This window comes from Dermacentor andersoni, chromosome 7 (assembly GCF_023375885.2).
Source record: "Dermacentor andersoni chromosome 7, qqDerAnde1_hic_scaffold, whole genome shotgun sequence".
Taxonomy (NCBI): Eukaryota; Metazoa; Arthropoda; class Arachnida; order Ixodida; family Ixodidae; genus Dermacentor; species Dermacentor andersoni.
Window position 1 is genome coordinate 11,595,482 of NC_092820.1, and position 27,346 is coordinate 11,622,827.

At 45.1% G+C, this 27,346-nt stretch overlaps 1 protein-coding gene across 2 annotated transcripts in view; it reads left to right on the plus strand.

Annotated features, from left to right (window-relative positions):
* Positions 1–27,346, plus strand: part of brun (trafficking protein particle complex subunit brun) — a 642,817-nt gene that overhangs the window by 338,067 nt on the left and 277,404 nt on the right. For both annotated transcript variants that reach the window (XM_072289153.1, XM_072289154.1), the window contains exon 15: positions 17,371–17,456. In XM_072289153.1, coding sequence (XP_072145254.1) covers positions 17,371–17,456 — 86 coding nt within the window. The remainder of the gene's footprint in view (positions 1–17,370; positions 17,457–27,346) is intronic.

Genomic DNA, 27,346 nt, shown 5'->3' on the forward strand with positions numbered 1-27,346 from the left:
ATCACGTTCGCACAACCAAAAGAATCGAGAAGTAAGAGCAGGTTGCGGGAAACGGTATTCGATTGCAGTAAGTTTATATTACAGTCACCGCCTATGTTTATGGCAGGCTATTCTGGTAAGCATAACATAGTAATTGTTCTAAAAAGACTAGAAAGCTTTCACTGTTACCATCAGGTGGCCGATACAAAACAGCGAAAACATAGGATCCTCATTCTACTGTAAGCGCTTCATAGTCTGGTGTGGTTTTTTGAGAGATCTGCAATCAAGTCACATGAAAGCCTTTCTGACACCATCTGCATCACACCTCCACCACGGTGGTTTGGTCTATTTAGAAAGAAGCTTTGGTATCCGGGCAAGGAAATAAGATCATCTTCTGAGTTGTACCATGTCTCACTTATCATTATTATGTCAAGCCTGAACGTGAATTCGTTAAGAAATCCTTCTAGCTGATCGTGTTTATTACGGGCAGACTGAACATTTAAGTGCAAAAAGGTAAGAGAGTCAGCGTAACCAGGACGAACAAGGTTGCGTGGCACCATCATAGAAAAATAAGATGCAAAAAGTGTTTGTTGCCAACCTCCACTAGCAGATTTTAGCTAGGTCTACCTCACATGTAACTTTAACAACACTTGACTCTTCCGTTTTTCAAGGGAACACTTTTCCGTCCCTCACCCATACAAAGCACCATTTTATTTCCTTTTTCTTTGCCACAGTTATGCCAAGCAGTTGCTTTAGTTGAGGGCACAAATGCTCATTCACGAAGACAGACTGCTTGGAAGAAAAACCGATGTCTTCTGCAGTGATCCTTGCTTTTTGCGCTTTTTTGATCACAGCATCACGTTTCGACCGACCATTGAATGGCACGACTATGTTCTTATCAGTATCAGAATTCCGCACAGGAACATGATGGCAAGCATCAATATCTTGCTCAGTTATCGGCACGCCAAGCACTTCCCCGACCTTGTGCAGAACGTCCTCAAGGTTCTCATTCTGCAAGCAAGGAATACCTTTCACCTCAATGTTCCTGTTTCTCGAATATTGATCCTGTGTTTCTATCTTTAGTGAGTTCTGACACACTTGCTTTCTAAGCTTCTCAATTCCTTGCAGAAGAGGCTCTTGTGCTGCTTTTAGGTCAGCATTTTCTTTTCTGAGTGCTCCACATTCTGCTTTCAAAGCCTCGTACTGTTTACTAGTGAATTCCACCCTCTGTCTGAGTTCTAGAAGTTCCTTATGGAACTCTCTTTTGAGATCCGCAATTTCCCGTTTAAGTTCATCATTTCCCATTTTGAGCAACAGCAGAAACACACGGCAAACATGCAAACGTGCGAGTACCTCAGACAAAAGTTGGCAACAGGGTAGCGGAGCAGAAAAGCGGACTATAAGCAATACAAAAAAATTATTTCCAACCTGCAGAATAGATGAAACGTAAGTGTCGGCTCCTGCTGCTGCCTCTGCGGCCAAATGACGGCGAAGGGCCAGCAATGCTCCTTATAAAGGGCTTGCAGAGCAACCGCTGTGACGTAGATCCACGGGGTTCCCGCAATCAGTCGTAGGCAGTCCAGGCAGGCAGCGATGCAGCCGCTGGGTGCAGTTGCACTCAAGGTTGCGATGCAATCTCCCACCGTCTGCTTGAAAGTCGTTGCAGAATCTGCAGAATAGGTGTCGGCTCCTGCTGCTGCCTCTGCTGCTGAAATCCACATGGTTAGAGGAGTCTGGTATGTGACGAAGATCTGACAGGAGTGCTAACACAAGTTACCTTGGCTGACAACACAGTGAGGTACCTACCTGAAGCCTGTATCCAAGTCTCCATGTCATATTACACTGGGTGGCTTAAGGCAAAATGCCTTGAAGAGCTGTTATACGATCTAATTCTAGGAAATGTATCTGGAGTACGGAGAGTGGATGATCCAAATTGGAGCTGGAAGAGAAGTACAGCTTTCACAGTAAGAGAGATGAATGACTGGTGAACAACCACGTGAAAAAGTGAGCAAGCAATAGCTCTACACCAATAATTCACGAGAAGCGGCAACTGGGGTATGCCGTCCAGGTATGTCAGGTCTGTATAGACCAGAGCCTAAACCCAGAGCAAGACACCCATGGCAGCCCTGAAGGTACCTGCAATTCAGTGGTTAAGCATCATGCCTGCTCATTTTAGGAAGGAGCAAGACAAGCACGAGTCGGTGAGATCATGCCACAAGAAGCTAGGAGAATTAGTGAAAAGGAAAAGAAGTTGCACTACGTTTGAGTTTGTTATGCACAATGGCCTTTTATATAGAAGATGTGTATTCAGCTCAGGCAAAGAGGCTCATCAGCTCATTGTGCCTAAGGCCTTTAGGGAGAAAGTGATGGGATTAGGACATGATAGTTTCATGGCTGGTCACCAGGGCATAAAAAACACTATAGCAAGGATTACAGAAGACTTCTTTTGGCCCGGAATCCAGAGTGTCGTGAAGAGATACGTGAGGTCTTGTGATGGGTGTGCCAAAGAATGGTACCAAACTGGCGAGTGGGGACATAATTCTTGAGTAAGGCTAAGTTAACAAACAGAAAAGTAATGAGGTGGAGCCTTGCTTTGTAAGACTACTGATTTCATGACGAATATATTAAAGGGAGAGAAAACGTGGGTGCAGACTTTTGGAGTAGAGTTACTTAGGTTCGGATGATAATTCACAAGGCAAACAGTGTAAATTGTGTTTAAGTGCACTGAGGAGATTAATCGTTTGGTGCCGTGAGGTGATGTACGGACAGTGGACATAAGGAGTGGCATTGTGATCGTTCATTTAGAACCTGGTGTGACAAGCGTGCGATGAGCAGTTCTTTGCGCAAAAAACTCTTGAAATGGAGGCATATGTCAAGAGTCACCGGCAAGACCTGTACGATAATATGAAAAAGACGAAGATGCCAGTCACAACAATGCAGCATCTGCTGCTGTTGCCAGCTTCAGCTTTGTAAAATGGCTGTATTTAGCAACAGCTTCTTAATTTCTGATTGGTCCATAATGTAGGGGGGTGGCTCCATCACAGTGCTGGCGACAGAAACGTAGAGTACCGGTCTACATCACCAGCAGCCATTTTTGGGGTGAAAATGACTCGGAAACCCTCTCCCTTGATGAAAACCGGTGCCGTGACAGTGTTGCTATGGAATGTGTGATGGCTGTGTGAATGAGGCCTCTCACGCTCCCCAAGAAGTGATAAAAGCCTGTCATATAGGGAAAGAAAAAGAAAACTGTGTTAGCCGAACATCACTTGGTTTGCATGACAAGAAATTTGCTTTTCTGCAGCAGATATTTTCTTAACTTCAGCTGATTTAGAAGGCTGCAGCAACTTATGTCACATGTGCTTGTGCACTTGTTTACATATGTGTGAATGATTCAATAAACCCTTCAGTTGCGAGTCAGCGCTTGCATGTGTCTCTTGCTCTATCCGACCCGTTTGTGCAAGCTGTTCTTATGTCAAGATGAACAGTTTCTGTGAAGGCTTTGTTAAAAGACTTGGTATTGTTGGAATAAGAGCCATCTCTAGGACCAATGTAGGGCCAACTTGGAGCATCAGGAAAATCCAACCTTGAAAAAATTTGATGCCAGACATGCCGCATCGTCAATGTGTTTTGATGGTCGCGTGATACGCCTTTCGTTGGGCAGTTCCTTGACCGACCGAAATGCCACTGACCTCTGAGGGCTCATGCGCTTTGGGTCGCCCAACACTTGTCAGTCAAAGAGTTCATGAGGATAATAAGGAGTGATGAGATGGTATATGGGTCTCATCATGGATGGTAGCGGTTTAATGCATTGGATAAGGTGCTAAAAAGCTATAAAAGCTTATAATGGCTGGAGCAATTCTGATAAGGTTGATAAGGACTGATAAAAGTTGATAAGGGTCAGATCATGTCCAAGAAGGTTGATAAATACCGATAAGGGTTGATAAGTGTGTATACTGGTCAGATCAAGTTTCATAAGATTGGTAATGACACTGGGCTACGTGGAGATGAGCTAGTGGTACTAGACAAATTCAATAGAGCTTCTGTGTGAATTTTTTCAAGAGACTGCAAACTTGTAAAGTCTGTTTCACATGCTGCAACTGGAGCGCAAAAAATTTATTGCGATATTTAGAGGGCTTATTTCACACGATTGCAGTTTTAACAATGCAGCTGGTATAACGGCCAGGCTTGCTTGCTGCCAGATTTTGCGGCAAACAGCACATGATCTTTTTTTATGTAATAAATGTACCTGCGCGTTACAATGCTATTCACCAGACTTTAATTGGACCTAATAATACATGTTTTATAATTTAAAAATGCTTTGAAGCTTAAATTTGTTTCGGAGAGCACAACAGAAGTTCCTAAGGTTTAGTGCAAGGATGCATGGCGACTCAAACAGCTGTCGCAGCTGGTCATTCAATGCTGCCTCTTGTGCCTTCTATGTCCATCATTCTGCCTGCGCTACCACAAATTGCAAAAAGTCCTATCAACAAGCACATATAGCTATCCTCATCTCGTATGCAGTATTCAGAATTCGGCTTCAGCGAAGTCATCATGCCAGCTCAGAGAGATCTGTGCGCTACCCATGCTTAGCATCAGCCTCTGTAGAAATTATGTGTTTGCAGTCTAACCCACTTATATTCAAGTGCCACGAAAAGTCCATTGTTATAGCCGATAATTGCTATAACCGGGTTACATGAAAAAATCGAAATAGGGGGATGGCAAAGCTTATCTTAGAAAACTATAATGGCGGGGAGACCAGTGCCCCTCCCCACCACCTTCCTCTATCTGACTGCTGATTGTGCTGACTCGTTTAACTGCTTCCTTGGAATGCTTCCCGGAATGATGCAATACTGAAACACAGCATTTTGGGGCCACAATAAATATGAGGTGGTACGTGGAATCTGGAAAGGATTGTAAAGACGTGCCAGCACTAACATTGGCAAATGCTATGTTATGCTTAAAATCGGATATCTTGTCGGGGTTGCAAATTAACCAAAGATAGGTAGGCCTGTTGGCTTTGGAAGTCCATAGTAAAACCACCAGTGAGGCATTGCAGGGTGACATGGGTTGGGTCTATTTTGAAGTCAGAGAAGCAGAGAGCAAAATTTGTTTTGAAGGAGGACTCAGGAACATGAATGAAAATAAATGGGCAGCTACAGTGCACAACTATCTGTACTTGGAAAAGCGTGAAAGAATGGAGGAAGAGATCAAGAAAGTTGGCAACCAAGTACAGGAGCTGTAAATAGACAACCAGGAGTCATCAGAAAGAAAGTGAGAAAAACAGAGACAGTTAATTGGATGCAGTTGAAGCATGGAAACAAAAGGGACCATGGAGATTAAATTTGCATGAATGAGAAGAAATTAGGAGGGTGTCAGGAGTGACAATCATAAAGAAAGAAAGAGGACGAGGAAGAAGGAGTGGAGCGAGCGGGTGGAGCCGCCATCTTGGAGAAGGGGCTCGCGCAGGGAAGGACGTGGTGGCCGGGCGCAGCGTTCCAGGGGAAGACGGCCGGAGATCGCCTCTCTGGGTCCTGCCCCAGTTCCTCGGCGACACATCGACGTCCCGCCCGAGTACCACGCTCGGCGAGCAGATGTCCGACGTCCCCGGAATTACCGCTGGCCCGGACCTACCCGCCAGGACACGTCAGCGTTTGTGCCGCTGACCGTGGACGCGCGGAGGCTGGCTACAGCCAGTCACTGTCCCGTCCGGAGAACTACGCTGGGCCGGCGCGCACCGGGAGCGCCAGCCGGCACGAGCCGCGCTCTGCCGGAGCGCGACAGCCCATCAGCGACCGTGCCTTCGTCACGTCGGCCGGGGCATCGGTGACGCCAGACACTAACAACGACTGACGACGACCAGATCGCATCGACGGACCACAGACCGGGGGGGGACGCCGATACCCGCGTCGAACAGAACCGGTACTGTAAGCGCCCCTACTACAGCGAATAGACGATCGCCTCACAGACGTTTGTAAACGCGGTAGTGTGAGCGAAAAGCTTAGGAAGGGAGGACGCATTCTGTGTGCAATAAGTGTCAGAAGTTACGGTGTGTTCCTGTAGTTAAAAGTCCATATTGAATGAATGTTACGTGTGCTGCATCTTGCGTTCGTGTGTTCCTTCCGCCCGCTGAAGCAAGCGTACCAGGCGTTGACGTACGCGTGACAACATTGGCGAGCCTGCCAGGATCCCTTTAACTTTGTCACGTGCCTCGGTGTGTCTTGAGCAGCGGAATGGACCTTGAACGTTTGATGACGGCTGGGAATGCCGCGGGCATGTCGGCCGAAGCCATAATAGCACTGTATCATGAAGAACAGAAGCGATTAAGAGAAGAACGCGCAGAGGCGCGAGAGGCTGCGAAGGAAGCTGAGGAGAGAGCGAAGGATGCGGACGAGCGTGCGTATAGGAACTTGATGTTGGAAAAAGAGCTTACGGAAAAGAAATTACAGCTGCGCATGAGTAACAGTGGAGAAGAGGCAGGAAATAGGAGCTCAGACGTGGTACCTCAGAGAACAGCGACAGTGTGTCCCCAAAAGCTAATCGCCCCCTTTGACGAAAGGCGAGATGACTTAGATGCCTATATACAGCGTTTCGAGCGAATAGCAACTGGACAAGGCTGGCAGAAGAGTGACTGGGCGACGGGATTGAGTATGTGTCTCGTGGGGGAAGCATTGGCCGTGTACAGCCGGATGTCAGCGACTGAAGCCCTAGATTACGACAAGGTAAAGAAGGCTCTCCTGCAACGCTTCAGACTAACGGCCGAAGGTTTCCGGGATAAATTCCGAAGCTCCAAGCCACACGATAACGAGACAGGCCAGCAATTCGCCGCTCGAATCTCCAACTACTTTGATCGTTGGTTGGAGATGGCTAACATGGAGAAGACATTCGAAGACTTGAGGGACAACATGATTGCAGAACAGTTCCTAGCATCATGTCATCAGGGCGTGGCAATATTCCTGAAAGAGCGCAACTTGAGGACGGTGGCGGAACTATCTGAACACGCCGACCGCTATTTAGAAGCCCAAGGCCAAAAGAATTTGGGAAAGGGGAAGGAAGATAAAAAGACACCAGATGAGAGAGAACAGACTCGAAGCACAATCAAATGTTTTATGTGTGACAGGATAGGGCATCGCGCTGTGAATTGCCCCTTAGGTCGTACTCGCAGTTCGACGTTGAAGTGCGAGGGGTGCGGACGGCATGGGCATACAATACGAACCTGCCGAGCTAAGTCAGAAAATAAGACTGCCTGCATTGTTGCGAGCGAAAATCCCATTGCTGTTGACAGTACGCGAATAGAACAGGAGGAGGCCAGCGACAAGGCAAGTGCTGTCACGACGGCTCCGAGGTCAGAAGACCCGGAAACCTCGATGCCAGTAGTAGTGGGAATGCTGCAGGGACGAAAAGTGTCGGTACTAAGAGATACTGGGTCCAACATTGTTCTGGTAAGGCAATCCATGGTGTCGGACAGAGATATCACTGGTACAGAAACACCAGTTCGATTGGCGGATGGTACAGTACGGCGAATGCCTATGGCGCGTGTGTTGCTTTTGACACCTTATTATTGCGGTTGGATTGAAGCCCGATGCGTCAAAGAACCGCTGTACGACGTCATTCTTGGGAATGTGCCAGGAGCCAGAAGAGTGGATGATCCAGATCCCCTCTGGAGTTTTCCCAATATCCAAATTACAAGTAGGACGGAGCATGAATCCAGCGAAGCCGGTGGCAGAGACAACGAAAGAAGTTTGGATCCGTATACCGGAGAAGCTAGCATATTGTCAGTAGAGAAAAGCACAAGGAACCAAGATAGGAAAGATGTCTGTATAAAGAATACTTCAGGCACCGCCATCGATATAACCGCGACGGAAATGAAGAAAAGGCAAGAAGCGGACAGTACGCTGCGACATTATTTTGAAATGTTAGGGAAATGGATTCAGAATAAGAAGAGCCGGGTCCTACATAAGTTTGAGAAGGTTGGAGAATTACTGTACCGAATAGCCAGAACCCCTGATGGAAGAGAAACACGACAGCTAGTAGTGCCAGTGAGTTTACGAAGAGCAGTCCTCGAGTTAGCGCACGACACTATAATGGCTGGCCATCAAGGAGTAAGAAAGACGACCAGCCGAGTATCAGAAGAATTCTTTTGGCCGTGCATGCAAAGTGACACTAAACGGTTTGTGAGATCTTGCGAGATATGTCGGAGAACCAAGCCAAAAAGGTTGATAACAAAGGTACCTCTAGGGACTCCGCCTATTATTGAGCAACCATTTCAAAAGGACGCCGGAATGGTCATCACAGAGTCGGTTGCTGAAAGCCCCTACCAAGCAAACATCCCAGCAACAGAAATTACCCCTCAGAAGGCGAAGATAACAAGCATGATGCCTAAACCGAGCGTATGTGAGAAAAGACGGGCTCAAGATTTGAAGAGCAATGGACGTGTCATCGCTGTGCCCGACAACTTTGACAAGCCCTCGGCATGCAAGTCTGGGTCCCGCGCCAACTCCTGGTTTCATCCAAATCAGTCTGCGCGAGGCAATGTCGCGATGAGGTGCCGGCGTCGAGAGTCAGGAGTAGTGCAGAGCTTCCTGTCTGGCTGTATCCATGTCAGACAAGAACCGGTAGGCAGGAGTACGCGGACCAAGTGAAGGACATCGCCCACTTTGCGGAATATGTTCGTTTACGTGTTTACTTTGTGAATATGTTCGTGTACTGGGGAATAGTTTGCTGCGCATGCATATAGTGTTTAGAGCTTCTGAGGAGTCTTCCTCAAACACTCGCGGAATACAACGCCTTGTGAATGCTGCTGTCGTTGACATCGACGTAGTGTTAAGACTCAGCAGAAACTTGCGTAATGTGCGTGTGGGTGCAGTGAAGTGCGGTGGAGTGCAGTGAGGTGTGAAGGAAGAAACGGCGAAGAGAAGTTATATGTGATGTAGTGCAGTGAAGTGAAGTGCAGTGACGTGTGAACGAAATAGTGGCGAAGTGAAGTTATATGTGGTGTGGTGAAGTGGAAGTGCAGTGTCCGTGTACATCCAAGAGGTGACGAGCAGTGAGGGAAGTTTTCGCGGAGCGAAAACTTGGAAAACAGGGGGGCCATTGTCAGGAGTGACAATCATAAAGAAAGAAAGAGGACGAGGAAGAAGGAGTGGAGCGAGCGGGTGGAGCCGCCATCTTGGAGAAGGGGCTCGCGCAGGGAAGGACGTGGTGGCCGGGCGCAGCGTTCCAGGGGAAGACGGCCGGAGATCGCCTCTCTGGGTCCTGCCCCAGTTCCTCGGCGACACATCGACGTCCCGCCCGAGTACCACGCTCGGCGAGCAGATGTCCGACGTCCCCGGAATTACCGCTGGCCCGGACCTACCCGCCAGGACACGTCAGCGTTTGTGCCGCTGACCGTGGACGCGCGGAGGCTGGCTACAGCCAGTCACTGTCCCGTCCGGAGAACTACGCTGGGCCGGCGCGCACCGGGAGCGCCAGCCGGCACGAGCCGCGCTCTGCCGGAGCGCGACAGCCCATCAGCGACCGTGCCTTCGTCACGTCGGCCGGGGCATCGGTGACGCCAGACACTAACAACGACTGACGACGACCAGATCGCATCGACGGACCACAGACCGGGGGGGGACGCCGATACCCGCGTCGAACAGAACCGGTACTGTAAGCGCCCCTACTACAGCGAATAGACGATCGCCTCACAGACGTTTGTAAACGCGGTAGTGTGAGCGAAAAGCTTAGGAAGGGAGGACGCATTCTGTGTGCAATAAGTGTCAGAAGTTACGGTGTGTTCCTGTAGTTAAAAGTCCATATTGAATGAATGTTACGTGTGCTGCATCTTGCGTTCGTGTGTTCCTTCCGCCCGCTGAAGCAAGCGTACCAGGCGTTGACGTACGCGTGACAGAGGGAAAATGTGTGTAACACAAAGGGCAGTCAGTACCTTGCTATTTGAGGCTCGAGCTGGTTCCCTAAGGACAAAAACGTACTGGAGCAAATATTCGTGACAAGATGAGGCATGTGTATGCTTCAACAAAAACTCCGGAGACCACTCAGCGCATCCTAATAGCATGCAAAGGTATTCAACCAGTGAGACCCATAGGTAATGTACACCTTACAAGAAGTGCTTTGATTTAAAGTGGATGGCAGGGCATCACCCAGTCAGCAGTCGAGATAAGCAAGAGACGTTTGGAGTATTGGTAGAAAAAAAAAAACAGGGAAGAGATTGATACGACCGGATTCGTTACAGGCATAGGTAGCAGTACAAGGTAGGTACAGGAGTATTAGGGAGAAAAAAAAAATACTAGAGAGATATGTATACAAAAAAATGCTATAGTGAGAAGCATATATAGGATACCTCAGTAACTCAAGCAGGCTAGGTGCCTATTTGTCACTACTCCGTTTCAAAGGGGATTCATCGTCACCATCCGACGCACTGCCTGGGCAGTGTCAGGTGCCTGAATATATACTGTGTGCCGTAACAATTTCGCCTTCCCACCCTTGGTATGCTTGACTGCAATACTTAGCTTAAGCTGCTGCGACCGGTGCTGTATTGTGGCAAAGCTGACTTTCTGGAACCGGCATTATGCAATGCGTCATGCTTTCCGAGCTTCGAAGCTATTGGCAAGGTTTAAAATGGTGAAGTCGGACAACGGCGAATTTTCAATAAAACACGGCACTGAGCAGCAACAAGCTTGGTAGTGAACGTCAAAGCAGGTAGGCCTAGTGTTGCGGCGATGGTGGCTACGGCTGCGAGCGTCTGTTCAAGGCTGCAAGATAATCAAAATGTTGGTGGTGGTAGCTTCAACAATGCCGTTCCGAACCTGTAGCCATTACAAGAAGTCCGGAAAATGATGGCAAAGGTATTCCAAAAGGACTTCTTCTTGGGCAAGTTGGTGCTTACATTTCCTAGGTATACTTGGACATGGTACGAAATACCCGCAAGGGCACCTTGAGACTCAAGGTGATGGTGCTTGGCGCCACCACGGACCCTTAGCCCCCATACCGAAGCTGTAATCCGCACCGTGGCGACAGGTTGTAAGGTGAAGGGTAGAAACCATGAACGGTGGCGGTCGGAGCCATGGTCAAGCCCCGGCCGACGGGCTCCCCGTCTGTTTACCAGGTGGGGGACTCCGGGACCTTCTTGTGTCTATAAGGGTGATACACAGGTGACAGAATAGGAACCCTTAATCCATACATGCCGCATGGATTCTCAATTTCCCCCTCTAAAGAAAAACGATCGGAACCGGAAACGGTACCGCACCGAAGCAATCAAAGTTGCAACTCGGAAATGTGCTGAAAATTTTCCACAGTTCCTGATAGTTCACGCTGTTGAGCAAAACGCTCCCGTGGCCACTCTATCAGTGTTTGTAATACAGAAATGGCTAGTAGCTAACATAGGCGAAGAATATGAAGCAAAAAAACTGTCCTCAGGAGATCTGCTTGTAGAAGTCAAATCCAAAAAGCAAAGTGATGCGCTACTCGCACAAAAGAAGCTTGCTGACCTTACCATTACTGTAACCCCTCACAGAAGCCTGAACAGCGTTCAGGGAGTAATTTCTGAGCGGCTGCTAATGACAGAGAACGAAAATGAGCTCCTCGAGAACTTGCGAGACCAAGGAGTAACGTCCCTTCGCCGCATAAATATAAGGCGCAACGGCGAAGAAAAAACAACACCTCACATCGTACTAACATTCGGCAGCACTCGCTTGCCCGAGTCTGTCCGGGTTGCATTCATCAGGTGCCCAGTGCGCCCATACATCCCTAACCCTAGGAGATGTTTCAAATGCCAAAGGTATGGGCATGGCAGCAACACATGTAGAGGCAAGGAGACCTGTGCCAAATGCGCCGAAACCGAGCACAATACTGACAACTGCCAAGCAAGTGAAACAAAGTGTGCAAATTGCAACGGTCCACATGCAGCGTACTCACGAACCTGTGAAGTATTCAAAAAAGAAAAACAAATAATCAATCTAAAAGTACGAGAAAACATATCTTACCCTGAGGCAAGGAAAAAGTTCACTCAAGAGACATCCAGGTCGTATGTTGACGCCGTGCGCCGGGGGGCCGAGCGGCGTCTGGTGACAGTGGGCACACAGTACACCCTTCTGTGCCTGCCCCGTCCCCCACCCAAACGGCACTCCGGTGTCGGCACCATTGACATCCCGGAGGTGCACCTGACGGCGGCCTCTGGCGCAACCAAAGTTAGTGGGAGTGGCGACACACCACTCCAACTTCAGGCCACTGCCCAGGCAGGGCCATCCACAACTATGACAGGTGCAGCCAAGGCTGCCATACTACCACACAAGAAAGGCTCGCTGGCCCCTGAGCCGGTAGGCCGCAGGGCTTCCCCCCATCGGGAGAAGCCACAAATCCGTACCCCCGCGGGTTCCCCGCGGAAACCCATCACCTCGCTGGAGGCGATGGATATAAGCAGTAGCCCGCCTCCGCAGCAGCGGCGGCGCAACTCCCTTGAATACAAAAAGGGAGGAAAAACTCCAATAACGGGCCCCACAAAACCGGGAGCATAGCTTTTGAAATACATCCGTCAAAGTTATTCGATATGGCGTTCCTAATTCACTGGAACTGTCGAGGTATATTAAAAAACTACGGTGACATAAAAGATATTCTTTCTGTATATTTCCCGGTTGTTTTGTGTCTCCAGGAGACAAACTTGGGATCAAAACATAAAAATATTTTAAGTAAATACAAAGTCTTTCGTCACGACCAAGAGCAAGCAAATAGGCTCTCTGGAGGTACTGCCATATTTGTTCAAAGTAGTGTGGCTACTCGTGAAGTCAAGCTTCAGACTACATTTGAAGCCGTTGCAGTGTCTGTAGTACACTTTAAAACAATTACAGTATGCTCCGTATATATCCAACCACACCTGACAGTAACGCTCCATGACTTAGAAGACCTTTTAAAACAATTACCAGAGCCATATCTGTTAGTCGGCGATTTTAATGCTCACTCCAACTTGTGGGGAAGCGAACAAACGGACACTAGAGGCCGTATTTTAGAAGATTTTATTCTCTGTAATAATATATGCCTGCTCAACAGGGGCAAACACACATACTGCTCTCCAAGCTCAGGAAAATGGAGCTCCATAGATTTGTCTCTTACGTCGCCTTCTGTTTTTAATGCTTTTAAATGGGATGTCTTGGACAACTCGTATGGTAGCGGTCATTTACCTGTTATTATCAACCTTACATCATCCCCGCAAATCATCCCTACAAAACCACAACGTTGGAAGCTCCATTTGGCCGACTGGGCGCTGTTTCAAGAAAATGCCAGCTTAGAAAAAATAGATCTACATAATTTAGGTATAGATGAACTTAATGAAATTGTCGCAAACTACATTATTTCTGCCGCGCACCTGGCCATACCTCAATCTTCTGGAGTGGTGAAACAAAACCACAAAACCTGGTATACAAAGGAATGTAGATTAGCAAAAAAGAAACAGAACAAAGCATGGGGAAACTTTCGAAGGTACCCCACGCAGAAAAATCTCATAGACTTTAAAAAGGCAAGAGCACAAGCCCGATATATCCGTCGTAGAACCGAAAAGACTTCGTGGCAAAATTACGTAACTTCCATAAATAGCTCAACCACATCAAAAGAAATGTGGGAGAAGGTACGAAAGCTAGATGGTAAATACTCCCCTTTCACACTTCCCCTTCTAACAGCCCCTGGTAAACAGACAAACATCGAAGAACAGGCAGACATTTTAGGTGAATATTTTTCAGCAGTTACCAGCTCATCAAACTACACAGAATCATTTCTTACGTACAAAAACACAGCCGAAAAACAAAGACTCCCTACAAGTGGATATACAAATGAACCATATAATAAATTATTCACAGTTCATGAAATCAACACAGTCTTGTCCGCTGGTAAACAGACTGTACCCGGCCCTGACAGAATACACTATCAAATGCTGTCCCACCTCTCTGAACCTGCCGTAGAGGCACTCTTAAGTTTTTTTAATAAGGTGTGGGTATCGGGTAAACCACCCGAAGCCTGGAAGAAGGCCATCATCGTTCCATTTTTAAAGCCCGAAAAACCACCAACCTCTTCCAGTAGTTCCAGGCCCATAGCGCTCACCAGCTGCCTCGCAAAATCCTTTGAGAGTATCGTGAATATAAGATTAACCTTCGTGCTAGAAGTTCGTGAGCTTCTCGATGCCCATCAGTGCGGTTTCAAAAAGGCGTGCTCCACAACAGACCACCTGGTTCGTCTTGAAAATACTGTCCGTGAAGCCTTTATACACAAACAACAATGTCTCGCTGTCTTTTTCGATTTAGAGAAAGCTTACGACACAACCTGGAGGTACGGAATTCTTCACGATTTGGCTGAACTTGGCATTCGTGGCAGGATGCTGAACTGCCTAAAAAACTTCCTGTCAAACCGTTCATTCCATGTACGCCTCGGTTCAACCCTGTCGAGAATTTTCATTCAAGAAAATGGAGTGCCCCAAGGGAGTGTTTTAAGCACGACCCTCTTTGTTGTTAAAATGAATTCAATCAGTAAAATAATCCCAAGGTCAATTATGTATTCAATCTATGTCGACAATCTTCAGATAGCTTGCACATCCTCAAACATAACAACATGCGAAAGACAAGTGCAGTTAACAATAAATAAACTTTCAACGTGGGCTGATCGAAATGGTTTCCGGTTCTCCCCACAGAAAACAGTGGCCATCCTTTTTTCACTCAAACGTGGCCTACAGACAGATCCTAGACTATACCTGAACAAAGCGGAATTGCCGGTAAAAAGTGAACACAAATTTCTGGGCATAACTTTTGACAGAAAACTGACCTTCTTGCCGCACATAAAGAAGCTGAAGAAGAAAACGTCCCAATCATTAAACATATTAAAGGTGCTTTCACATAAACGCTGGGGGGCTGATAGGACCTGCCTCGTACACATCTACCGCAGTATAGTTCGCTCTTGCCTCAATTACGGGTGCATAGTATACAACTCAGCTCGACCGTCCTACCTGAAGCAATTAGATCCAGTTCATAACTCAGGTCTGCGCCTTGCAAGTGGGGCATACAGGACATCACCCATAAACAGCCTACATGTCGAATGTAACGAACCAGCGCTCGCAGATAGAAGAGCCATGCTCACCTGTGCATATGTCCTAAAAACCCGTTCACTACCAAAACATCTATGCTACTCCATAGTTACGAAGTGCCCGTCTAAGCAGCTTTTTAACAACAAACCGAATGCGACGAGACCCCTTATTCTCAGATTTGAAGAAATTTGCCAGGAATTAGGTATTCTAGACACACTGCCCGATGTTGCCCAGAGAATCAAGCCACTACCACCTTGGCACACCTTTCCCAGTGTAGGTGACTACACACTGACACACTTTCATAAAAAGCAAACTCCACGTGAACATCTAATACAAGAATTTTTGGCGCTAGACAAAAAGTACAAAGAACACACAGCATTTTATACTGACGGTTCTAAAACATCACTTTACGTCGGAAGTGCTGTAGTGCAAGATAAATGGGAAAAGGTAGTCAGGTTGCCTCAGTGCGCGTCAATTTTCACAGCCGAATGTCATGCCATTTCGGTGGCTGTATCAAAAATAGTCGAGATGAACATTCAAAACAGCATTATCTACACAGACTCGCTAAGTGCAATCACAGCACTGAAAGCCAGAAACGTAAGGGAACCTTTAATAGGAAATATAATCCCTAACTTAATAACCGCTCAAACACAAGGACATGAAATTAAGCTTTGTTGGATACCAAGCCATCAAGGAACTAGAGGCAACGAGAGAGCTGACGCGTGCGCCGCTCAAGCCTGCCATAAGGATGTGAGTACTGTAAATATACCCTATGCAGATTGCATGAAGTTAGTAAAAAACAAGCTTCAAGAAAAATGGCAGCGTACATGGAATAACGAAGAAAATAACAAACTACATTTAGTAAAACCTATTCTAGGAGAATGGAGATCATGCAGGCATCAGGAACGTCTCGTATAAGTAATTTTATGCCGCCTGCGCATCGGACACACACACCTAACACATAACTTTCTACTGACAAAACAAGACAAACCCTTATGTGAGAAATGTGGAAATGAACTCACTGTAAATCACATTTTATTCTCGTGCACACAACTTGAAAGGCTAAGGAAAAAACGTTTTACTGTATTTTACAATGAACGCATTCCCTTCCATCCCAGTCTGCTTTTAGGAGATAACCCACTAGTAGAAACTTCATCTGTTTTTAGTTTTTTGAAAGACGCAGCGATCCTAAACGAAATATAATGTATCACAGAACTACTAATTCTAAAAATTATTACCCGGTTTTTTCACGCATCTTATGATGCACCTCACCCATTTTCTCAGTTCTTAGAAGAAGGCTGAGGTCTTCATTTGGTTTGTTGGGCTCCTCAGAGGCCTTGTCCGGACAAGGACCTCGCTGAGGATACCCAATTTTTGAAATAAGTTATACCATGTGTTTGGCGCATGATAGCCTAAGTTGCTTATGCGCCATAAAACCCAATACAATACAATACAATACATTTCGTGAAAGCAACAGAAAAAAGAAAGGCTGTAGTGCCAACACTGCACTGTTGGCACTTCAGTGCTTCACTGTCTTCTTTGTTCTTTTCTCTTTTCAAGAAATGTATTTCATGCCAGATTCAAGTATACCTAGGAAATCAGACGGCAAAGGGTTTTTGCGTCCAAAACTTCAAGCATTCTTGTACAAGGACTCTATGGGTCCATGGTGGTGTTGCAAAGGTATCCGAATTGTAGGGGATGTCAAAAAAATTGGACATCCAGAATGTTGGTCGTTGACTGTATTGCGTCTTGACTTGAGGCATTTGTGATGTGGCCATAAGTGTTGCTCTTGGGTCATTTATACTCGCATTGCTAACTACTCGTCTGTTGTAGTTTGACAGGATTTAAATGCTGTATATTCAAGTCATATTCAAGCAGTTATCATTCTTAGATACTGTGCAACAACAGAAAAGCACGAGGCTGTTGAGATTACACCAGTTTGCTCATACCGATGAGGCTCAATGAGGTGAAATTAGTTTTCTCCAGTCTCTACCCTCGTCTGTTCTTGCATTTCTCTAAGCATTGAGTACCAGCCATCTGAGCAACAAGTTCTATTCGGTCAGCATCCAGTTTAAGTATTTGTTCATTTTTGTGTTGCCCACTGACGACAAGCACGCGCAAGTGTGAGCACATTGTTCCTAACTGTATCGCACAACTGTTGTTTTGAACATTACACCGGCTCAGTAGAGGCATTGTAAAATGCTCTTAAGCTTAATAGTCAGTTCATGGTGAAGCTCCACTTCTTTTATGGGTGGCTCAGTATTTTTTGTACCTGCCTACTGAAGAATACCCAATAAACGGTGGTTCAAGTGAAGCTGATAAGTGCTCTGGTGCAGGCGCCAGTGCATGCTGACCGTAACCAACTCTGGAGCTGAGCCAATCGAGATGCTGGAGCTGAGCCTACAAACCAAGCTGGATCGTGGTGAGCATATCAGGGCTGCAAAGAGCTCAGCTCAAATATTTGCGCTTATTTTTCCAGTCAACGGTAAAATTACCAGAGAAGGAACTGGGGCACTTCCAGGCTCAACAAGAACCTCTCCAGCCATTTATAAGAAATAAATGTCTCTCGGTATAACCCAAAAATATGGATGCACAACTCTATGATTAGGTTTCTAACATATGCACTTCTAAAGTGAACTTAAGAAAACCAGCGAAAAAATTTAGACGCAAACAAGACAGAAAGAAGACACCACAACCCTGGACTATCAACTGAGATATACTTGAAAACATGGATCAACCCTCGAACATCAAGCCACTGATGCATGCACAATGCTCTTAACGAGGTACGAATTCTTTAAATTGATGAACACACCATTTTTTTCTTAACTACCACATATTTAAATTCAGCCTTTTAAAAAAACTATCTCTCTTTCACTCAGAGAGATAGAAGGAACACTGATGCATTTTCCTTCCTCCTGTATACTGGTATAAAACGCCTCAAGTATTTTCCTTTCGGTTTTCATCCTGTTCCTGCCAAGAATCGCCACATTTTTAAAAAGTGGTGCACAGTCGCACTGACGACAGTGACGGCAATGAAAAGCCAGGCGACCAGCTCCTTGAGAATTTGTCAACGCACAATGCTCACGCATCCGGTCATTGATGCATCGGCCTGTTTGCCCAATATAGACCTTACCACACTTAATCAGGATTTTGTAGATAACATGTCTCGTGAACTTAATGTATTTGTTCACATGCTTGGTTTTTCAGGCTTCTTTCTTCTTTCCAGCATTTTCAACACGCATGCACAGTCCTGACAGCTTACACGGAGTGGAAAACAATAATTGTACACCACGTCGCCCAGCAACTTTCTTGATATTGTGCGACATTTTATGAGTATAACGTATCACATGAACTTTTCTTGTTTCTTTGTTTCTGTCAGATTTTCGGACACCTTTGTTTTTCCTCTTAAGCTTTATATGTAAGCTCTCAGCTATCGCCTTAAGCTCTTGTGCAGGAAAACCCGCTGCAGTTAGCCCCTGAATCTGACAGTCAAGGCGTTCCTGGAAGTCATGACAACAGCTTTTCTGTAGTGCACACCAGAGACAAAGCGGCTATATTTCTTTTTACCAACTTAGAATGGCTTGACTCAAACGGAAGCAAAGCCTACTCAGTTCTAGGTGAGTAAATGCAGCAAATGTGGCCGTCATCTCGAAAAGTTAGTGTTATGTCTAAAAAAAAAAACTCTTTTTCGTCGGAAGTTCAAAGGTAAAATTTAATGTGTCAGAACATCCTTTGAAGTACGTTAAAATGTTCTCTGCCACAGATTTCAAAGCGTCAGAGGGCACCAACCTTAATATTAACAAAACATTGTCTACGTATCGTAAGACGCAAAGCGCTCTAAAATGTCATTAGCTGTGACCTGCATCAGATTTTTGTCAAACTTAGACAGAAAAATCTTACACAACACAGGTGCCACAGTGGAACCTATACTGATGTCTTGTTCCTGGATAAAGTGGCGATCTCGAAATCGAACTATATAGTCAACGATAAATACATATAGTTAGCTACTCAAGCAACGCTTTGGCGTTGACACCATGCTCATTCTGAAGTTTGACTACACCTGTTTCATCAATCGATTCTCGAATGGCAATGAACAATTCGTCGTCGGGCACCAAATAGTATAGGTCCTCAACGTCAATTGACACAGCACTAGTTTCCCCCAGCAGTCCTTCTTGTACAATTGAAACCAAGTCTATCGAGCTCAAAAAGGGTCATGTGCATCCAGGAAGTTGAGCTTGCTCTGCAGGTATTGGCCAAGTACCTTCTGCCATGATCTATCTTCACTTACTGTCACTCTGAGCGAGCAGTTAACTTTATGTGTCTTTGCGGCGAAAAACACTTTCGATTCTAATGCATCATTTTTATTCACTGCCTTTGCAAGATTGACCAAGTTTAACCCAAACATCTTCAGAGTGAATGTTCTTGCCTTCTTATATAAAATGCTGAACAGTTAGTTAAATGTGGTTTAATGGCGCAGAAGTGGCTAAGGCTATGCTGGAGCAAACACGAGGTGTTTTAAAATCCAGTTTAGGAAGGAAAAGCTGTGTTAATAATCTATATCTTATGTAAAAATCCAGTGTTGTCTAGAAATTTACGGACATCCCATAATGGGACTAGCAAATCATCACCTAAAATTACAGCAGGGTGTAAAGGTATGTGTAGTTGATATAATTTGTGCAAAAGTGCTCGTCTGTGTATTGCAATGTGTGTACATGTCAGTAATATGTGCATAACTGTTAGTGGTTCTTGGCATTTCTCTCATGTTGGTGTGTCTTCTTTCGTAAGTAAATAATTGCGTGTTGGGTGTGTGTGCCCAATACATAGTCGGCATAAAACTACTTCGAAGAACCATTCCTGATGGTAACGTGACTTCCACTCACCAACTATGGGTTTAGTGAGATGTGGCTTGTTGTCGGCACAACAGTCCCATTCGTGCTGCCATTTTGACGTTAAGGCTTTTCTAATCGCAAGGATGCTATCTTTATATGGAAGTGTTGTTTGAGATGTGTTTGTATGCTGGCATCGATGCACATCTATCAGCTGCTTCGTTACTCGGTATCCCAACATGGCTTGGAACCCAGAAGAAACGAATTGACCTCCCGTATTTGTTAAGTGCCATCATGTTTAAAATGTCTCCTATCAGGGGTTCACAGTGAGATTTCAGATGTAGAGCCTTCAGTGTGCTTAAAGAGTCAGTGTATATGACTGCATTTTTTGTTTATCAGTAATAATCTTTTTAACAACAACCCACATTTATTTATTTCAGATACTGTCAATCCCAGTGGGATTTTTACAGGTTGGGCATATATTATATACTCACAAATAGCGATAAAAACAGGTTTACATAATTTCAACTATGATATTTGCAATCAACACGAATCAGATATACACATACGGTAGGAAATAAAACATGAATGGTACATCGCATTTGGCAAAAAGGGGTGAAATTGCATAGGCAAATACAATGCTCATACATATTTTATTTTATACAACGACGTGAGTGGTGTGTTATTTCCGGCTAACATATTCTAATTATTGCGCAACAGTTCTTCTACAAGGGTTACAAATTTCGGCAACGATGTGTTAGTCGTTATGCAGGGGTCCAGGCTATTCCATTCTCTTATTGCAAGAGGAAAGAACGAATATCTAAAGCAGTCAGTGCGAAATGCATATCCTTTAAGTGTTAGTGAATACTTATGGCGGGAAGGTCTGGTGTCAGCTAGGGATATATACAACAAAGTATTTATTTGTAATGTATTGTGTATTAATTGGAACAATAATTTTAGTCTTGCTAGTTTGGCGCGGTTTCGCAGAGTAGGAATACAGGCTTGTTTTAGCAGTTGGGTAGGTGAATCGCTATTCTTGTATTTGTTAAAGATGAATCTAATTGCCTTTCGCTGCACCCCTTCTAGTTTATTAATTAGCTGCTGTGTATACGGAAGCCAAATTGTGTTACCATATTCGAGAACTGGGTGAATAAATGCGTGGTATGATAGCATTTTAATTTCCAGTGGTGCAGCTTGAAGTCTTCTTCTGAGGAAGAACAGCCGTGTTAAAGCAGATGGTATGATACTGTTAATATGCTATTCCCATCTTAGGTCATGTGAAATGACCAAGCCAAGATATTTGTACTCATGAACTCGGGTGAGTGGTATGTTATTGATAGCGTATTCAAAGTCCGACCTATGTTTTTTGCGGGTTATAGATAAAAAGGCAGTTTTTTTAATGTTCAGTTCCATCTGCCACTTTTTGCACCACTTCACTACATCATGGAGGGCGCTGTTTAAATCAACGTGATCATTCACAGAGGTAATTTCATTATAAAGAATGCAGTCGTCGGCAAAAAGCTTCATTTTAGCACAGATGTTAGAGGTCAAATCATTAATAAAAATAAGGAATAAAGTGGGAACAAGTACGCACCCTTGAGGCGCCCCTGATGTAACTTTTGCAATGGAAGAAATTTCATTGTTAACAACATACTGAAACCGATTGGTTAAGTAATCTTCAATCCAATTGACAATAGAACCATTGCCTAAAGTTGTTTTCAGTTCGCTGATTAGTTTTTGATGGGTTACTCTACCAAATGCCTTCGAAAAACCTAATGCTATTAAGTCAACTTGTTTTTGATTATCAATGCTTTGGGATAAGTCATGCGCTAATTCAAGTAATTGGCTAATGGTTGAATGTCCCCGCCTGAAACCATGCTGGATAGGCAATAATATTTGTGCTTGCTCTAGATAGCTCGGCATATGCTTTAATATGATATGCTCTAATAATTTACCTACTATGGACATTAGTGATATTGGTCTGTAATTACCGACATCACTATTGCTTCCTGCTTTATGAACGGGGATTACTTTCACTATTTTCCATTCCTTTGCAAGGCTACGTGTTGATAAAGATTTGTTAAATATTAGATGTAGATATTTCGCGTTGACTTCGGCATATCTTTGAAGAAAAGTGTTGGGAATATTGTCCGGGCCGTTTCCTTTTTTTGTGTCTATTGATGGTAATAAGTTGAGCACTCCTGACTCAATTATCATTGGCATGTCTAGTGGTCTTTGGTTGTAGTGATTCAACTCTGGAATGCGACCATCATCAGCAGTGAACACAGACTGGAAGTATGTATTTAATGAATTTGCAAAACTTAAATTTTGTTCCTCAGAATTGAGAGTGTTGCTTTGTTTTTTGGGGCTAAGATACTTCCAAAACTTTCCAGGGGAATGTTTTAAAAAGTTAGGAAGCGTCACAGAAAAGAAATGTGCTTTCGCTGTACTAATAGCGAAAGCACATATACATATATCGTAGACTTCGGCCGTGAGAACAGAAGCGTGCTATGGCAATCTAATACTTGTTTTCCAATTTCCCGTTACGGTCCCCACACCCACGTATTCTTTTGTTTTAGAGCCATCAGTGTAATATTTCATGTTATTTTGATATTTGTTCTGAAGTGCACGGAATTCTTGTATAATGTGTTCATGTGGTGGGGTGTCTCTTTTCTTTAGATGTGCTAACGTCCAGTCACATAACTGTGTGAAATCATACCACGGGGGCAACTGTTGTGGTTTTTTGGCAATCTGGAGGACTTCATCAGGAATGTCATAATCCCGACAATATTGCTCATACTGCAGGACAAGTGGCCTAATCATGTTCGGTTTATTTGTATGGTGTATGCGTGAGTTGCATTGTACGAGGATGTTGTAGCATATGTGTTGCAGTGATTACTGAATTCTGAGTATGTAAGAAAAAGTGAGTAATGCTCTGCGCTGCTGTAAGGAGGGTTCATTACACTCAACGTATAAACTTTGAATAGGTGATGTTCTATAGGCACCACTTGCCAGTCGCAGTCCAAGGTTATGTACTGGATCTAGTCGTTGGATATAGGACTGTCTGGCTGAGCCGTAAACCACGGAGCTGTAGTTTAAAAGGCTACGCACAAGGGACCAGTAAATACGTAAAAGACATGTTCGGTCGGAACCCCAGTGCTTATGAGATAACATTTTGAGGATATTCAGTGCTTTATTTGCCTTAATCTTTAGTGTTTCAATGTGGGCAAGGAAGTTTAGATTTTTGTTATAGATTACTCCCAATTTATATCCTTGCTTTACTGGCAGCGTGACATCATTCAATTTTAAATCTGGGTCTAAGTACAACCCTCGTTTTTGTGAGAATGGCACTGTAACAGTTTTTTGAGTAGAGAAGCGGAAGCCATTTTTCTCAGCCCACTCCATTAGTTTATTTATTGTTATCTGGAGCTGCCTTTCACATGTTGGTAAGTTTGAGGCACGGCACATTATTTGCAGATCATCGACGTATATGGAGTGCATAACAGAGGGAGGAATGACTTTGTTCATAAAGTTCATTTTTACCATAAAGAGTGTTGTGCTTAGTATGCAACCTTGTGGTACACCATTTTCCTGGATAAATGTGCGCGAAAGCACAGTGCCTAGACAGACTTGGAATGTTCTGTTGGACATAAAATCAGCGAGACAGTTTAGCATTTTGCCACGGATTCCTAATGCGGCAAGGTCACGTAAGATTCCAAATCTCCACGTGGTGTCACACGCTTTTTCTAGATCGAAGAACACTGCCAGGCAGTGCTGTTTGTGTTAGAATACTTCATGTATTTCGTGTTCAAGTCGGACGAGGTGGTCCGTTGTTGAACACCCTTTTTTATACCCACACTGATGAAAATCAATAATGTTCCATATATCAAGTGTGAAGGTTAATCTTGCATTTACGACACTTTCGTATGATTTCGCCAAGTAGGTTGTCAGGGCAATGGGTCGAAAGCTGCTTGGGCATGTGGGGGACTTATTTGTTTTTAAAAAAGGCCCAACTATAGAGTTCTTCCAACCTTTTGGCATGATTCCAGATTCAAATACTTTGTTGAAAAATAAAAGGAGAGCATCTACGGATGCTGAGGGCAGGTGTGCGAGCATGGAATAATGGATCCAGTCAGGACTTACTGCAGTTTCTTTGCCAGCACAGAGAACCCTGTTAAGTTCTTGTAACGTGAATGGAGCATTGTATTCGTTCCTTGACATACAAGCAGTTGGTAGTTTCTCCTTTTCTGCCGACAGTTTGTATTTTAGGAACGTGTTTGAATAATTAGCTGGGCTAGAGACGTTATAGAAATGTTCCCCAAGTATATTCGCTTATTCTTGTAGTGTTGTCTGAGTGCCTGAAGGTGTAAGTATGGATATCGTGTATGATGAGTAGTCCCCCTTAAACTTCCTGACCTGTTCCCACATTCTTTTGGATGTGACGGTGCTAATAATTGTAGATATATATTTCTGCCAAGAAAATTTTTCCGCCTGTGTCTGAATATATCGCGCTTTCGCTTTGGCTTGCTTGAAATTCAGAAAGTTGTTATGTGTTGGGTATCTGCGTAAGATTCCCCAGGCCTTATTTTCTGCTTTTTTTGCTGCGGTGCATTCATGTGTCCACCAAGGATTGAGGTTTTTCCGAACAACGCCAGAAGATTGTGGAATGGCCTTTGCAGCTGCAGAAATAATACAGTTAGTAAATTTTTCGTTAATTTCGTGAATGCTTAAGTCTGTTAAAATAAGCTCCTCCAGCCTAGCACTTTCTGTGAAAACAGACCAGTCTGCCATTTGTAATTTCCAATGGCGCGGTTTGTGAGATATAATGGGTAGCGTTGAGGTGAGGTTGATTATAACAGGTAGATGATCACTGCCATATGAAGTCTCCAGTACATCCCGTTTAATATCGGTAAAAATGTCCGGAGAGCAAAATGCGAAATCAAGCCAGCTAAAATTATGTGAACTCGGTGAAAAATGAGTTGGCGCATCTGAATTCAAAAGACAGATTTGTTAGCCAAAACAAAATCTCCGATAAGTTGTCCTCTTTGGTCATTCTTATCGCTGCCCCAAAGAGCGCAATGAGCATTAAAATCTCTAACTAAAACAAAAGGCTCCGGCAGCTGGTCAATTCAATTTTTCAGATCTCGAGTTGTGAAATGGCTATGGGGAGGAATGTACAACAAACAGATGGTGACAGTCTTAAATGACAAAACGGTGGCAGCTACTGCCTTGTACGGAGTATTTAATAAAACATTCCGTGTGGGGATGCCATCTCGGGCGACAATAGCGACACCTCCTGATAGACGACTGGAGTGCTTGCGGTCTTTTCGTAAGACAGTAAAACCTTTAAGAAAATGTGTATGTTTGAGTCCTAGGTTCGTTTCTTGAGGCAAAATGCTACTGGTGATAACTTATTTATAATGTCTTTGATGTCACCTAGATAGTGAATTAGGCCTCCGCAATTCCAATGAATGATGAAAGCCATCTTTTTGGAATTAAAAAAAAATTACTTATGGGCGTGAGTTTACAACTTGTAGCTGACGTGTATTAAAAAGCTGATTACTCTTATGAAGGGCGGTAACCGTTCAGGTTACCTTTCCCTTTCTCAGTGGAGTTACAATATGTTTCTCCTTTTGGGAGCGCTCCAAGGAGCGCAGGTCTTTTGGCATCAATGACGCCGGGGTTTTCCGATCGAATTCTATCGCCTTTTCCGAGGCACTGGATGATCGAGATCCAGGTGCCGAGACGCGCATCTCGGGCCGTGGGGTACAGTTCAACTTCGGGCCCTGTGGCACTGTGGTCTGCCCAACGTTACTAGACTAGCTTCAGTTGTAAGACTCTCCACCCGCGCGCTTACAGTCGCTGTAGCCACTTCTGTGACAGCCGCCAGACGGCAGCGCTGTTCCATCGAGCTCCATTGCAGACGCCTCGCCGCAGCCTTGAGCTTGTGCGGACGGGCAGTCTGCGCGTGTTTCACGCTCGCTGGCGTTTTCCCTCGTCCGAATTAGTGATACCATGAGAAAGCGCCCCACAAGAACTAAAAGGCATGTGCAAGACGGTGAACGCAGGATCCAAAGAGGCAAACCCTAGTGCTATGGTCTGTCAGACTAAGCACATGAAAAAGTATGTGGAATGTGCCACTTCAGTTGTTTACCAAATCCCACTAGATTGTGGGAAAGTATACATCGGGCAAACTGGGCATTGTCTAAACAATAGGTTACGGGACCACAAATACACGTGCCAGCTTCTGACAGCACCTAGCAACTTGGCTGCACATTGCAAACAATGCAAATGCTCTCCGCTACTAGAAAGCACCACAGTGATTGGCATATAAAAAACAAAAACGGAGCGAGAAATATGGGAGGCGCTTGCGATAGCTAAAGAAAAAGAAATGTGCGTAAGCACTCCGTTCATTGCGCTTATCGAAGCTGAGGTCGAGTTTGCCTGGGCGAACGGGTGCAAGTTAACGATGTATGCCTGACCCGAACTATGATCACATTTCGTCAACTTGTCATATTGTCACGTGGTCGTGACGTCAAAGAACACAGTAGCAAAACTGTGAAAGGCAAAAACTAGCTTTTATTGGGCGAACCTGTGCCCACAAAACAGGCTACACTTAAAGCACAACGAGAGCGGCGAACACAGTCGGCGATCGTCATAAAATCTGCTCAGCGGGTAAAGCGCGTCGGCTTTTATAGATCAGCCGTCGAATGTGCCAGATTAACCGATGGGACCCGCGTGTCTTCCACAAAGTTCTACACTATTCGCGTCACGCGATAAAATCAGATAACACAAAGTTCGGCGACAACAGACAGCGGATAGAACCATCGAAAACTTTCCAGAAACTTCTTTTGCATGCAGGCGCGTCCTGCGCTGCACGATAACATTTGTTAGGCGGCCAAACGTGGTCGCCCGATAAAGATAAGTACACGTGTCATTACCCCCCTCTTAAAAAGCATCGACCCGATGCTGCAAACAAACGAAAGTAATAAATAAGCACTCGTAGCAAAGAAAACAACAAAATAAGGGAAGTTCGTTAGCGTCCGTAAAACGGTTTAAGACGCACTACGTGGACCACTTCAGGTCGTGCGCGGCGCCGCTGTGAATGCGAAATGCCGTCTGGCACGACCTCATAGTCCAGTGCGCCAATACGTCGGATGACCTTGTAGGGTCCGAAATAGCGTCGCAGTAGTTTCTCACTCAGTCCTCGTCGGCGTATCGGGGTCCATACCCAAACACGGTCGCCGGGCTGCTACTCGACGAAGCGTCGTCGGAGGTTGTAGTGTCGGCTGTCGGTACGCTGCTGGTTTTTGATCCGTAGGCGGGCGAGTTGTCGGGCTTCTTCGGCGCGCTGGAGATAGGTAGCGACGTCAAGATTCTCTTCGTCAGTGACGTGCGGCAACATGGCGTCGAGCGTCGTCGTCGGGTTCCTGCCGTAAACCAACTTGAACGGCGTGATTTGTGTTGTTTCTTGCACCGCCGTGTT